General features: G+C 45.7%; 1 protein-coding gene across 1 annotated transcript in view; it reads right to left on the minus strand.

The window, feature by feature from the left end:
* Positions 1-8,140, minus strand: part of LOC120937377 (cyclic GMP-AMP synthase-like) — a 71,756-nt gene extending 63,616 nt beyond the window's left edge. Inside the window, exon 1 of the mRNA XM_040350556.1 lies at positions 7,768-8,140. Within this exon, the coding sequence (XP_040206490.1) occupies positions 7,768-8,073 (306 nt within the window). The 5' untranslated portion in view covers positions 8,074-8,140. The remainder of the gene's footprint in view (positions 1-7,767) is intronic.
* Between the last annotated feature and the right edge of the window lie 6,708 nt (positions 8,141-14,848).

Below are 14,848 nucleotides of genomic sequence, written 5' to 3' on the forward strand. Positions count from 1 at the left end.
GTAAAGGGGTGCAGGGTGCTGTGTAATGTAAAGGGGTCCAGAGGTGCAGGGTGCTGTGTAATGTAAAGGGGTGCAGTGATGTAGGGTTCTGTGTAATTTTAAAGGGGTCCAGTGATGCAGGGGGCTGTGTGTTGTAAAGAGGTGCAGGGTGCTGTGTAATGTAAAGGGGTCCAGAGGAGCAGGGGGCTATGTGATGTAAAGGGGTCCAGTGATGCAGGGGGCTGTGTAATGTAAAGGGGTCTAGTGATGCAGGGTGCTGTGTAATGTAAAGCGGTCCAGAGGTGCAGAGTGCTGTGTAATGTAAAGGGGTGCAGAGGGCTGTGTAGTGTAAAAGGGTCCAGAGGTGCAGGGGGCTATGTGATGTAAAGGGCTCTAGTGGTGCAGGGGCTGTGTAATGTAAAGGGGTCCAGTGATGCAGGGGACTGTGTAATGTAAAGGGGTCCAGAGGTGCAGGGTGCTGTGTAATGTAAAAGGGGTGCAGTGATGCAGGGTACTGTGTAATTTTAAAGGGGTCCAGTGATGCAGGGGGCTGTGTAATGTAAAGAGGTCCAGAGGTGCAGGGTGCTGTGTAATGTAAAGTGGTGCAGGGGGCTATGTGATGTAAAGGGGTCCAGAGGTGCAGGGTGCTGTGTAATGTAAAGGGGTGCAGGGGGCTATGTGATGTAAAGGGGTCCAGAGGTGCAGGGGGCTATGTGATGTAAAGGGGTCCAGAGGTGCAGGGGGCTATGTGATGTAAAGGGGTCCAGTGGTGCAGGGGGCCACTTGACTGGACTTGCCCCCCAGGCCTAAGGCTGCCAGCCCTCCCCTGCCTGCCATGTCACTTGGCCACGTCACCTGCCACAAGTTGTGGATTGTCCACTTGCCATGTCACCTGGGCATGTCACCTGGCCACGTCACCTGCCACAAGTTGTGGATTGTCCACTGGCATGTGCCCGCCCTTGGCGCCCGGCCAAGCGTGTACGAGTTATGAGCACGGCATTCTTCGGAACGGCGCATGCGCAGTTGCACTGTCGGCCCGCAGCCATCTTCTTTACGGGGACAGCTGCCTGTAACGGACACAGACTCGAGTATAAGTTGAGGGGGTCATTTTCAGCCTAAAAAGATGGGTTGAAAAACTTGGCTTATACTCAAGTATATACGGTAAGTTTGAGTAAAAAAAAAAAAAAGCACATTCTTTGCTTTTGGATTGTGAGAATAATTCCAGACAGGGAACTGTAAATGATATGCTTCTATGCAAAAGATATATCCCTGCTAGTATTTAAAGCATTATTATTCCCAAACCCAAAAATTTTATATATTGCAGCCTTAAATGCTGTGGCTGCATCATTAGTTTTCTTTTTTAAGCATTTTCTCTTTATTTCCACCTGCTGATCTGGCCAGTAACATATTTACTATCTTAAACCGGAAGTTCACCCTAGGCGATTCCACTGGAAGTTTGCCACTGGGGAGGGGAGTATAAAGGCTTGTACACAAACGGTACAATTGTTGGACAACCAAGCGTCTGATTTTTGTCAAAAAGGCGTGTGCCAGGATCTTGTCTTGCATACTAACATTACACAAATTGTCGTGACACAAACACGAACGTAGTTACGTACTACAAGCAATTTCAGCTGTTGAGTGCCACCCTTTGGGCCCCTTCTGCTAATTTCGTGTTTGGTGAGCATTGATTCCGAGCATGTGTGTTTGCACTTTCAATTTTTGTGTGACGGATTTGGTACTGATCATCCGAAAATCTGACATAGAGCGATCGTTTGACAAAAATTGACTGCCTGTCAGCCAACATTTGTTGGCCGAAAATTGGAAAACAATTGTTGAAAGGAGCGTACTAACAGTAAGAACTTTGGACAACAGCCTGTCAAATGACAATCCCCTTCTGATTTTCGGACCGTGTGTACGAGGCTTAGGATGCACTAGCAGATTTAGATAATGTTACCATAAGTAGTTTCCAGATTGTGAGACCCCTTTTTACACTGGAGCGGTTTGCAGGAGCTATTGCGCTAAAATTAGCACCTGCAAACCGACCCTAAACAGCTGCTGCTGTCTCTACAGTGAAAAAGCCCCGAGGGCTTTCACACTGGAGCGGTGCGCTAGCAGGACGGTAAAAAAAGTCCTGCTAGCTACATTTTTGGAGCGGTGAAGGAGCGGTGTGTATATCGCTCCTGCCCATTGAAATCAATGGGACACCGCGGCTATACCGCCGGCAAAGCGCCTCTGTGTTTTTTAACCCTTTCTCAGCCACTAGCGGGCGTAAAACCGTTCCGCTAGTGTCTGAATAGCACCTAAAAATAGCGGCGCTTTACCGCCAACGCTGCACCCGCCCCAGTGTGAAAGGGGCCTCATCTATTTTCAGGTTGCTCTGGTTCAATCATGTGATCCCGCTCCCCACTGTCAGCCAGCGCAGCTTCAGGGAAGAGAAGGGAGTGCTGACAACGGGTGGGCCATAGTAAGCTTATTGCTAATGTCAGTGCTTTAGGCTTTACTAGCTGTAGTCGGAGTGCACTCTCCCCTTCCCTGCAGGCTGACACAAGGGAGATTACGTGACTAGACCGGTCTAGCCTGTAAAAAGGTAAGCATGCACATTTTTGTTACAAAAGTTCGTCAGAATTGGTGTCGGGGGGGAATGTTTTTATGATTAGTTATGTGGTGTCTGGAATTCCACTTGAGTTCTGGAAGATTCTACCCATGACCAGGCCATTTTTTGCTATTCAGTCCTGCACTACCCTAACTGGTAATTGCGCAGTCACACACCGCTGTACCCAAACAAAATGTATATATATTTTTTCACACAAATAGAGCTTTCTTTGGTGGTATTTGGTCACCACTGGGTTTTTATTTTTTTGCGATCTAAATGGACAAAGGCAGAAGATTTTTTTAAAAAAACAACATTTTTTTCTTTCTGTCATAAAACATATCCAATAATAATAAAAAAAATCTTCATACATTAAAGCCAAAATGTATTCTGAAACGTGCTTTTGATTAAAAAAAAATCCTAATAAGTATTTATTGATTGGTTTTCGTGAAAGTTATAGCACCTACAAACTATGGTATATATACTGAAATTTTTTATTTTATTTATTTTTTTACACTACCAATATCGGCGATCGGTGACTTAGAACTGGACTACGATACTGCAGCAGAGAATCTGACACTAAGCCTGGGTTCATACACATGCAAATTTACAGCGAGTTTGATGCGTTTAAGAACACACAGATTCGCATGTCATGTAAAAAGCATATTATTCCATGGCTTTGGTTCACATCTATGCGTTGCAAATTTGGTGCGAGGGAACAAAAAGAAGGGTCCTGTGCGTGTTGACTGTGGGTACGATGCAAATTCCTATGGTGCAGTGCAAATTTTATCTTTATAGGCTTCAATTGAACTTGCAGCAAACTCGCAGCACACAGTTCACATCTCTGTGAATTGTTCACTGTCTGCCCCCTGAAATTCGCAGTAAAATCGCGGTAAATTCATAGTAAAATCGCAGTAAATTTGCACCTGTCCACCTCAAAACAAGGAAAATGTATTTGTACCTCACAGAGGACAAAAAACAGAATTCTTGTCAGAGGCCATGGTCGCCATGAGGGGGGTACAGCCGTTACAACTGCAAGGGGCCCGGGGGCCGTCGGGGCCAGAAGAAGGCAGGACGAGTGAAGAGGAGCCGTGCTGTGCATTACAGAAACGATCTCACAGCGTGTACTCTCTGTGGCATGGGTGCTCAACCTGTGGCTCTCCAGCTGTTGCAAAACTACAATTTCCATAATGCCTCAGCCTTTGGGAGACATGCTTGTACCTGTCAGCGGCTTGCAATGCCTCATGGGAATTGTAGTTCCGCAACAGCTGGAGAGCCACAGGTTGAGCACCCATGCTCTGTGGCATTGAGCTCAGTAATGGAGCTCTTTACTGCCACCTCTGGCTACTATGTGCATGTGCGCCCCTTGTGTACTGGGCTTTTCTGTGCCAGCAATATGTCAGCTTCGTGAAAACGAGCGGGGACCAGGTAGGAAGAAACTCTTTAAGTAGAGGCTGTGAAGGAAATGGAGGGGGGCAGTTTGTGTACAGGAGGGGCCAGAGCAGTGCCGATCCTGACCTCCCTGGGGCCCTAAGCAAAATTCTTCTAAGGGACCCTCTACGGCGGTGGCAAACGGGCATGGTTTATACCAAATAGTGGGCGTGGCTTACATGGGCGTGGCTCTGAGGGTGTGTGGTTAGCGTCTAAGATGAATGAGGGATAGAGGGAGAAAGAAAGAAAGTAAGAGGAAGAGAAAGAAAGAAAGTAAGAGGGAGAGAAAGAGTGTGAGAAAGAGGGAGAGAAAGTGTGAGAAAGAGTGTGAGAAAGAAAGAGAAAGAGGGTGAGAAAGAGGGAAAGAAAGAAAAAGGGTGAGAAAGAGGGAGAGAGAGGGTGAGAAAGAGAAAGAGGGCGAGAAAGAAAGTGGAAGAGAATGAGGGTGAGAAAGAGGGAGAGAAAGAGGGAGAGAAAGAAAGTGGGAGAGAAAGAAAGAAAGGGAGAGAAAGAAAGTGGGAGAGAACGAGGGTGAGAAAGAGGGAGAGAAAGAAAGAGGGAGAGAAAGAAAGAAAGGGAGAGAAAGAATGAGGGAGAGAAAGAAAGAGGATGAGAAAGAGGGAGAGAAAGAGGGAGAGAAAGAAAGAGAAAGAAGGAGAGAAAGAAAGGGAGAGAAAGAATGAGGGAGAGAAAGAAAGAGCATGAGAAAGAGGGAGAGAAAGAAAGAGGATAAGAAAGAGGGAGAGAAAGAAAGAGAAAGAAGGAGAGAAAGAAAGGGAGAGAAAGAATGAGGGAGAGAAAGAAAGAGGATGAGAAAGAGGGAGAGAAAGAAAGATGGAGAGAAAGAAAGAGGATGAGACAGAGGGAGAGAAAGAAAGAGGGAGAGAAAGAAAGAGAAAGAAGGAGAGAAAGAGGGAGAGAAAGAATGAGGGGGAGAGAGAAAGAGGGAGAGAAAGAAAGAGGATGAGAAAGAGGGAGAGAAAGAATGAGGGAGAGAGAGAAAGAGGGAGAGAAAGAAAGAGGATAAGAAAGAGGGAGAGAAAGAAAGAGAAAGAAGGAGAGAAAGAAAGGGAGAGAAAGAATGAGAGAGAGAAAGAAAGATGATGAGAAAGAGGGAGAGAAAGAAAGAGGATAAGAAAGAGGGAGAGAAAGAAAGGGAGAGAAAGAATGAGGGAGAGAAAGAAAGAGGATGAGAAAGAGGGAGAGAAAGAAAGAGGGGGAGAAAGAATGAGGGAGAGAAAGAAAGAGGATGAGAAAGAGGGAGAGAAAGAAAGAGGGAGAGAAAGAATGAGGGAGAGAAAGAAAGAGGATGAGACAGAGGGAGAGAAAGAAAGAGGGAGAGAAAGAAAGAGAAAGAAGGAGAGAAAGAGGGAGAGAAAGAATGAGGGGGAGAGAGAAAGAGGGAGAGAAAGAAAGAGGGAGAGAAAGAAGGAGAGAAAGAAAGAGGATGAGAAAGAATGAGGGAGAGAAAGAAAGAGAAAGAAGGAGAGAAAGAATGAGGGAGAGAAAGAAAGAGGATGAGAAAGAAGGAGAGAGAAAGAATGAGGGAGAGAAAGAATGAGGGAGAGAGAGAAAGAGGGAGAGGAAGAAAGAGGATGACAAAGAGGGAGAGAAAGAAAGAGAAAGAAGGAGAGAAAGAAAGGGAGAGAAAGAAAGAGGACGAGAAAGAGGGAGAGAAAGAAAGAAAGAGGAGAGAAAGAGGGAGAGAAAGAAAGAGAAAGAGGTGAGAGAACGAAAGAGGAAAGAAAGAGGGAGAGAAAGAAAGAAAGAGGAGAGAAAGAGGGAGAGAAAGAAAGAAAGAGGAGAGAAAGAGGGAGAGAAAGAAAGAAAGAGGAGAGAAAGAGGGAGAGAAAGAAAGAAAGAGGAGAGAAAGAGGGTGAGAAAGAGGGAGAGACAGAAAGAGAAAGAGGTGAGAGAACGAAAGAGGAAAGAAAGAGGGAGAGAAAGAAAGAGGGTGAGGAAGAGGGAGAGAAAAAAAGAGAAAGAGGATGAGAAAGGAATTATGTGGCTATATCAGACAATTGTTGTCGGATTTTCCGTGGACAAATGTTGGATGGCAGGCTTTCAAATTTTCCACGAACAACGGTCTATTGTCTGATTTTCCAAGCGTGTGTACACAAGTCCATCGGATAAAAGTCCAAAGTACAAACACACAATGCTCACCAAACACAACATTAGCAGAAGGTTCCCAAAGTGTGGCGCTAAAGAGCTAAAAAAACACGTAGTTTTGTGTATGTTGGCCAAAAATTGTGTGCCGTTTGTATGCAAGACAAGTTTCACGGTCAACGCCCTTTGGACAAAAGTCCTACGCTTTGTCTGCGGAAAATCTGATCGTGTGTACGAGGCTTAACTATTCTCAGAGGAAATACTTTTTTTCTGCCCTCCTTTTTTCTTCTCCTTCCACCCCCCCCCCCCCCCATATGACCTTTTTTTCCCCCCTTTCTCAGCTGTACCATTGTGGAACTGCTATCTGAGTAATATGTACTTTTTATATTACCGTTTTTTCGTGCCTGGATTATGTACTGCATTAACCACTTGCCGCCCGCCAATGGCATATTGACGTCGGCAAAGTGGTTGTGAGCTGCCGCACGCCCCCGGGTCTGACACCCCGCAACACCGATCAAGGTAAAGAGTCTCTCACGGAGACTCTTTACCACGTGATCAGCCGTGTCCAATCACGGCTGATCACGATGTAAATAGGAAAAGACGGTAATCGGCTTTTCCTCACTCGCGTCTGTCAGATGCGAGTAGAGGAGAGCCGATCGGCTGCTCCTGTGACAGGGGGGGGGGGGGCTGTGCTGATAATCAATGGATGCCCACTGGACCACCAGGGATGCCCACTGGTCCACCAGGGATGGCCATATAGACCACCAGGGATAAAAAAAAAGGATGCCACTCTAGACCACCAGGGATGAGGAGGACACAACAAATGGATGCCAATCAGTGCCGCAATGGATTCCAATCAGTGCCCACAATGGGCATCACTGATTGGCAGGCATTGTTTGGCACTGATTGGCATCCATTAGTATAACACATACAATAGTGGCCATCTATGCCCATCCGTGCCACCTATCAGTGCCCATCCATGCCGCCTATCAGTGCCCATCCATGCCGCCAATCAGTGCCCGTCCGTGCCGCCTATCCGTGCCCAGCCGCGCCGCCTAACTGTGCCCATCTGTGCCACCTATCCGCGCCCATCCGTGCCGCCTATCCAAGCCCATCCATGCCGCCTATCCGTGCCGCCTATCAGTGCCCATCCGTGCCGCATATTAGTGCCCATCAATGCCACCACATCAGTGCCACCTCATCGGTGCCCATTAGTGCCGCCTTATCAGTGCCCGTCAGTGCAGTACCATCAGTGCCCATCAGTGAAGGGGAAAACGTACTTATTTACAATGTTTTATAACAGAAACAAAAAAAAGCTTTTTTTTTTCTAAATTTTCGGTAATTTTTTTTTTTTTTGCAGAAAATAAATATCCTAGAGGTGATCAAATACCACCAAAAGAAAGCTCTATTTGTGGGTACAAAGTCATAACAAATTTAGTTTGGGTACAGTGTAGCATGACTGCGCAATTGTCATTCAAAGTGCAACAGCACTGAAAGCTAAAAATTGGTCTGGGCGGGAAGGTGTATAAGTGCCCTGTTTGGAAGTGGTTAAGTTTTTTGCTTCAATGTAATGATCGTGCCGAGTTTTTTGAAACCCTGCACTGCTTTTATTCTTTTAATAAAGCAAACCTGTTTAGTAGAGAAATAATTCTATTTATTACCTTGACGCCTTCATAGTAGCTCCCTGTAGACAATTTCTCCATGCTTTTAAACAGAGGGTGTCTTCTAGTAGGCTCAGACTTGATAATTTTGTCTATGACCTCGTTAACTTTTTCTGCTGCTGTGGAAATGTCTTTCATTTTCATTTTCAAATTGTCTGTTCTTTCTCTCAAGACCTTACAAAGTTCGGGGTTTGATTCGATACGAGGTCTTTTTGCTAACGTTGCCATTTTGTGTTGTCCGTTCTGTGTTGTCTGCCTTGTGTCAAGTCTCTCTTCTTTCTGACAAATGTACAAGACACAACACATCCTCTTTTATATTCCTTTTCTGGTAAAGATCACTCCCACCTCAGAGACATAGGTACTGTAAGAGAGAAACGAAACTGAAACAGGGAGTGAATTAACTGCAAAAATCATTTTAGATCTTTGGTAATTATTTTACTGTGGCAGTTCGTAAGCTGCAATCATTATTTAAAGAAAGTATAAAAAGCAACAAAGAAATGACTCTAAGCACTAAAAATGTACACCAGCACCTTATTTCAAGTCTTGCTTTCTCCTGACAAATGTACAAGCACACTACAACCATATGAACAATATTTTAAATGTGCTGCACTAGTGAAAATATAAAACTAAAAAATATGAACATTTTAAAAGTGAAATATAATATACAGTGAAACCTTGGTCTTAGGCCCCGTACACACGAGAGGATATCCGCTGGAAGCGGTCCGCCGGACCGTTTCCAGCGGATAAATCCCCTGGCGGGTTTGGATCTGATGGCTGTACACACCATCAGATCGAAATCCGCGCGGTGACGTGTCGCGCTGTCGCCGCGACGATGACGCGGCGACGTGCGCGATGCTGGAAGGTAAATACTTCCACGCATGCGTCGAATCATTACGACGCATTAGAGGGAGGGGAGCGGACGGACTGATCTGGTGAGTCTGTACAGACGACCAGATCAGTCCGCTGGACTGGATTCCAGCGGATAGATTTTGTAGCATGCTAAGAAATTTTTATCCGCTGGGAATCCGTCGGCTGGATTTTTATCCGTCGGAAAATGTCCGCTCGGACGTACACACGACCGGATCTATCTGCTGGAACTGATCCGCGGATCAATCCCAGCGGATAGATCCGGTCATCTGTACGAGGCCTAAGAGTAACTTGGTTTGAGAGTGTTTTGAATTTCGAACAACTTATTTTTTTAACCACTTCAATACAGAGCTTTTATACCCACCTCAATACCGTGCCTATTCTGGCACTTCTCTCCTACATGTACAAATCACAATGCTTTTGCTAGAAAATTACTCAGAACCCCCAAACATTATATATGTTTTGTTAGCAGACACCCTAGGGCAGGCATGTCCAAAGTCAGGCCCGGGGGCCAAATGCGGCCCGTCTGTTGATTTAATATGGCCCCCCTGGGGATTTGGATATATATATATATATATATTGTTTGTGGCCCCCAGGGCCACAAAAGATATATACTGTATTTATTGGCACTGCCTTGGAGGGGACAGGGAGGGGGCAGGACGAGCGCCGCCAGATTACATGAAGAGAATCTCCTGTTTACTCAGCAGCGTCTCTATTGGAAGTCCCGTCTCCTGGGATGCCATTGGACGACTGTTCTGTCTATCATAGGAGGCAGGACTTTGTATTAAAGAGGCCACAGGGTAAACAAGACATTCTCCTGTTTGTAATCTGTCGGCACTCGTCCCGCCCCCTCCCTCTGCCCTCCGAGGCTGCAGATGGGCATCGTTCAGGCTGCATTTATGGCACATGTGAGGCTGCATTGGTTGCAATGGTGAGGTTGCAATAGTAAGGCTGCATTGGTTGCAATGGTAAGGCTGCATTCATGGCAGTGGTAAGCCTGTGCGTGTTATACGCCGATAAATACGGTATATCCAAATAACACGCCCAAGCTCATCTCTTCACCACACACAGCCACAAAGGCAAGAGAATTCTTGTTGGGCAGTGTATTAGTGCTCAGACAAACACACTTAGGGCTCTTTCACACGGAGCGGATCCGTATTGATCCGCTCCGTTAGCCCGTTTGGCTCAGCGGGGATTCCTCTGTTAATCCACCCTGCCCTGTCTCTCCTCCGCTCTCCCCTATGGGAAATCTGATGAATACAGACCATCTGTCCGTATTCATCCGATCCATCAGACGGAAGAAAAATAGGGTTTTCTTCCGTCTGAAAAACCGGATCCTGACGGAGGCGGGTGATTACGGAAGTTAGCGGATGCTCCATCCGCTAACGGCCGTGATCCCATAGGGAACCATTGTAAGTCCGTAAACGGACTTATGAAAAGCGGACCGTTCGTCCGCTGGTGTGAAAGGGCCCTAAGACAGAATTTTAATGGTTCAAAGAATGTCAGGCAAAATGGTCGGCCGTCACGCATATTCACTTAATCAAATCTGGCCCTCTTTGAAAAAAGTTTGGACACCCCTGCCCTAGGGAATAAAATGGCGGTCATTTTAACTTTTTATCTTGCACAGTATTTGCGCAATAATTTTTCAAACGCCTTTTTTTGGGATAAAATTGGTTTCATAAATTAAAAAATAACAAAACAGTAAAGTTAACCCAATTTGTTTGTAAAATATGAAAGATGATGTTACGCCGAGTAAATAGATACCTAACATGTCATGCTTTAAAATTGCGCACACTCATGGAATGGCGCCAAACTTTGTTACTTTAAAATCTCCATAGGCGACGCTTTGAACATTTTTACAGGTTACCAGTTTAGAGTTACAGAGGAAGTCTAGTGCTAGAATTGTTGCACACGCTCTAACACACGCGGAGATACCTCACATGTGTGGTTTGAACGATGTTTACATACGTGGGCGGGACTTACGTGTGTGTTTGCTTCTGGGCGCGAGCTACCGGGGACAGGGGCGTTTTAATTTTTTTTTTTTTACTTATTTATTTATTTTTTTGATCGCTTTTATTCCTATTACAAGTAATGTAAACATCCCTTTAATAGGAATAGTGTGTGACAGGTCCTCTTTAAGGAGAGACATGCGGGGTCAATAAGACCCCACATCTCTCCTCCAGGCTGGAAAGCATAAGACCGTGAAAAAAAATTCACAGATCTAATGCTTACTAGCCGCAATTGCGGCTTTGTTTACTTACGGTACCCGGGTGTGACGTCATCACATCGCGCCTGGGCCTCAGACGGTCATAGAGATGACTGGTGACCATCTGGTCACCAGTCATCTCTATGCTTCCTATCCGGCGCAGGGCGATCCTTTCTCTGGGTCCCCCGATGGCACGGGGGAGCCCGGAGAAGCACCTGATGGCGGCGGGAGGGGGGGATGTCTGATCTATTGATAAAATCAATAGATCAGAATAGTGAGACAATTCAGGAGAAGAAAAAAGCTTTTTACCTTAGGATTATAACAACAATACAGTGCCCCACCGACAAGCCAGCACACAGAGGCTGGCTATGCCGGTTTAAATAGTCCCCCAGCCGGTCAGCGTCTGACGTTGCTGAACGGCAGCGGACAAACAGGAAGCCACAGTGCGTGCATGCTTGCGTGCATCCCACACTGAGCCTACAATACCCATACTGCTTTGCAGTGTACGTCAGCATAATGGCATGACCCAGCCAAGGCGGGCGAGATCAAGCCACGCCAATGGAAAAGACAGGACGGAAGAGGCAGATGATGCAGACAGGGGGAGAGATGGAAAAGGGCAACAAGGGCGTGGCTAAAGGGCGGGCAGAGTGTCAAAAGACAACATGGCCCTTGGGTGTCCATGCAGCCACGGGCTGGAATCAGAGTGCCCTGTCAAGAACATAAAATGGACAGCCTGTCGATGGCCGGACTGGGGGGACTACAAGGATCTATATTATCCAGCCTGTCACCCAGCCGGCAGTTGATAGAAGATTATTCAAAATAAAATCATAAAAAAAAAAATAAGAAAATTTTTTCTCAGGACCCTGAGACCAAAGGGAGCCAGGTCCTCCTCTTCAACTAGGCGGAAAAAAACTGAGCTGCTGACTGCAGGGCGGAGGGTTATGTCTGGAGGGACCACCCCCTGGGCGGGGCTGTTCAACTCTGTTTAAAGTAACATGTATTTAAATATCTAACATGTTCTGCCTAGTCCTCTCCTATAGAACAGGAACATAACCCACAAGTCAAGATTGAAGGAGCTGTGTCCGTCCATGGACAAAAAGAGAAAATGGCCTGGTTATGAAGGTGGTAAATCTTCCGGAGGTTAATGAGCTTAGAAATCCTCTTCACTAGTGAAATTTTTTGGACATTTTTGGTGGTGGCTGTACTGTCAACTGATGACACTGTTACTGGTTGGCGATTAGGACACTGGTTGCAACTAACTGTTGTTGGCTTCAGTGGCTTTGGTGACACTGGCTCTGGTATGGCTAGTGATCAGGACAATGTTGCTGGCTTCACTGGCTCTGGCACTCTAGTGATAATAACACTGTTGGTGGCTTACACTGTACTGGGGTGGTAGCAAATCAGAAATACTGTTGCTTGCTGCACTGGTCTAGTGACGCTGGTGTGGTGATCAAGTCATCAGGGACAAGGACACTGTGGCTGGATGGACTGGTTGGGTGACACTGTACGGGTGTGGCTAGCGATTGGAGACACTGTGGCTGGCTGCACTGGTTTGGTGACACTGGGAATTTATGTATAAGAGAGAAATTGTTTGACAAGCCCTTCAGGGAAGAAATATAAAGTAATCCAACATGGACATTGTGATGCCGATGAGTCCAGTATGATTTTTGAAGTAGATAAAACTGTTTACGTCTTTTAATATACATTTGTACTAGCTTAGAGGACAATAGTATTATTTAGAAGTATGAAGGAGGCCTAATTAAATTTAACTTGTTTCCATGCTATGGGCATCGAGATATTTATGCACACATTCCTACCAGGCACTAAATGTGATTGAAAAAAGGTCTGACATCTGTAGCTGCAGGACAGAAGTTTCTCAAAGCTCACAAGAAAAGCAGCGACGCCCAAAAAGTGGAGTCTCAGTACTCTGCTCTCTCTCCTCTTCCTGGGCACCTGCTTTGTGTTTACATTGAAGATTGCAAGGCTGACAGGATGCTAACTTACTACTGGGAGGGGGCAGTCAATTCAAATTAATTGAACTACTACAGTGAAATTGGTTCTACTGTGGAAGCTGTAAATTACTGTAGTAGTTGATTGAAGGAGGTAGAGATTGTGATGTCATCGGCCCACCTCTTCACGGGACCCAAAAAATTGCACGATCTACTACAGTGATTTCCCACTTCCACAGAGACCCAACCCAAGGAAAAAAATATGCAACATGTGTTGGTCCAATGCAACTATGCAATGAAACCATACTTGGAATTCAGCTTTAAGAATAGGTAAATACTTGAATGTCCATAGCCTGGCCACAGTTGCATTTTAACCGCTTGCCATCCAGAGCAATTTTGAAATTTTTCATATTAAAATCAGCATTTTTTTGCTCTAAAATTACTTAAAACCCCCCAAGCATTATATCTTTTTTTGCAAGCAGAATATGATGAACATTTGTATCACTCAACAGTTTCTTAGGTTTATCCAGGACTGTGAAATCGAGATTTCTGTTCTTGGATTCCTAGGTCCACACACTTACATGCCTGCCATGACCATTAAAGGAGAAGTCCAGCCAAATCTTGTTTGGCTGGACTTCTCCTATGAATCACAGGAGTGCAGTTTGTTTTTCACTCCCGTGACCCGTTTTCAGCAGAGAGCGTTCTGAAGTCTGCTCTCTGCTGATGTCACGGATTTCAGTCCAGGTGCCGCATCATCCCGACCACGGAGTCTGGATCCCCCAGGTGCCTGGACCCATAGGAGAAGCCCAGCCAAGCAAGCTCAGGCTGGACCTCTCCTTTAACCACTTACTGCCCGGCGTATAGTCATATGACGTCCGCAGGAACCTTTTGTCCCTCCGGGAGGAGATCCTATGACGTCCTGGGTTTCACCGGCCGTCTAGGGGGCGCACGCTTGCCGCATTGCTTGGGACCCGCTGCGCGTGCCCAGCACCTGCGTAAACACACAGATCCATGTCCTGTAAGAGGTGAGGAGACCGATGTGTGTTCCCAGTACAGAGGAACACAGATCGGTCTCCTCCCCTTGTGAGTCCCCTCCCCCCTACAGTTAGAATCACTCCCAGGTAACATATTTAACCCCTTCAGCGGCCCTTAGTGTTAACCCCTTCTTTGCCAGTCACATTTACACAGTAATCAGTGCAGTTTTATAGCACTAATCGATGTATAAATGTGAATGGTCCCAAAAACGTGTCAAAAGTGTCCGATATGTCCGTCGCAATGTCATGATCACAATAAAAATCGCAGATCGCTGCCATTACTAGTAAAAAATAAAAATGCCATAAAACTATCCCCTATTTTGTAGATGCTATAACTTTTGCGCAAACCAATCAAATACGCTTATTGCGATTTTTTTTTTACCAAAAATATGTAGAAGAATACATATCGGCCTAAACTGAGGAAAACATTTTTAATTTTTTTTTTAAATTGGGATATTTATTAAATCAAAAAGTAAAAGATATTGTGATTTTTTCAAAATTGTCGCTCTTCTTTTGTTTATAGCGCAAAAAATAAAGAACCGCAGAGGTGATCAAATACCACCAAACTAAATCTCTATTTGTGGGGGAAAAAACATAAAGATTTCATTTGGGTACAGTGCTGCATGACAGCGCAATTGTCATTCAAAATCCGACAGCGCTGAAACCTAAAAATTGGTGTGGGCAGGAAGGGGGTGAAAATACCCTGTATTGAAGTGGTTAATAATGTCCAAAATAATCTGTGGTAAAATCCACACAAGTGCTAAATAGCCTGTGATTTATAAATGCATTCAAAACTACTGTATGGAGTGTGCATGCACGGGACTCGGAGAAAGACATGATCTGACTGGGCTCCCAGCGCCCCGACCCAACGGAGCAATTAGAAGCACAGGCAGCGAGGTCCGAGAGCCAGGACTGGATCTATCGAAGTCCAGGGGCAGTGATGAACTGGCGGGCATAAGGCCAACCGTGGAAAGGGCAGTATAAACAGGCCACGATTAAAAAGGGAGCGGGGCCTTCTCCCAAAC

The sequence above is a fragment of the Rana temporaria genome, chromosome 4 (assembly GCF_905171775.1).
Source record: "Rana temporaria chromosome 4, aRanTem1.1, whole genome shotgun sequence".
NCBI lineage: Eukaryota > Metazoa > Chordata > Amphibia > Anura > Ranidae > Rana > Rana temporaria.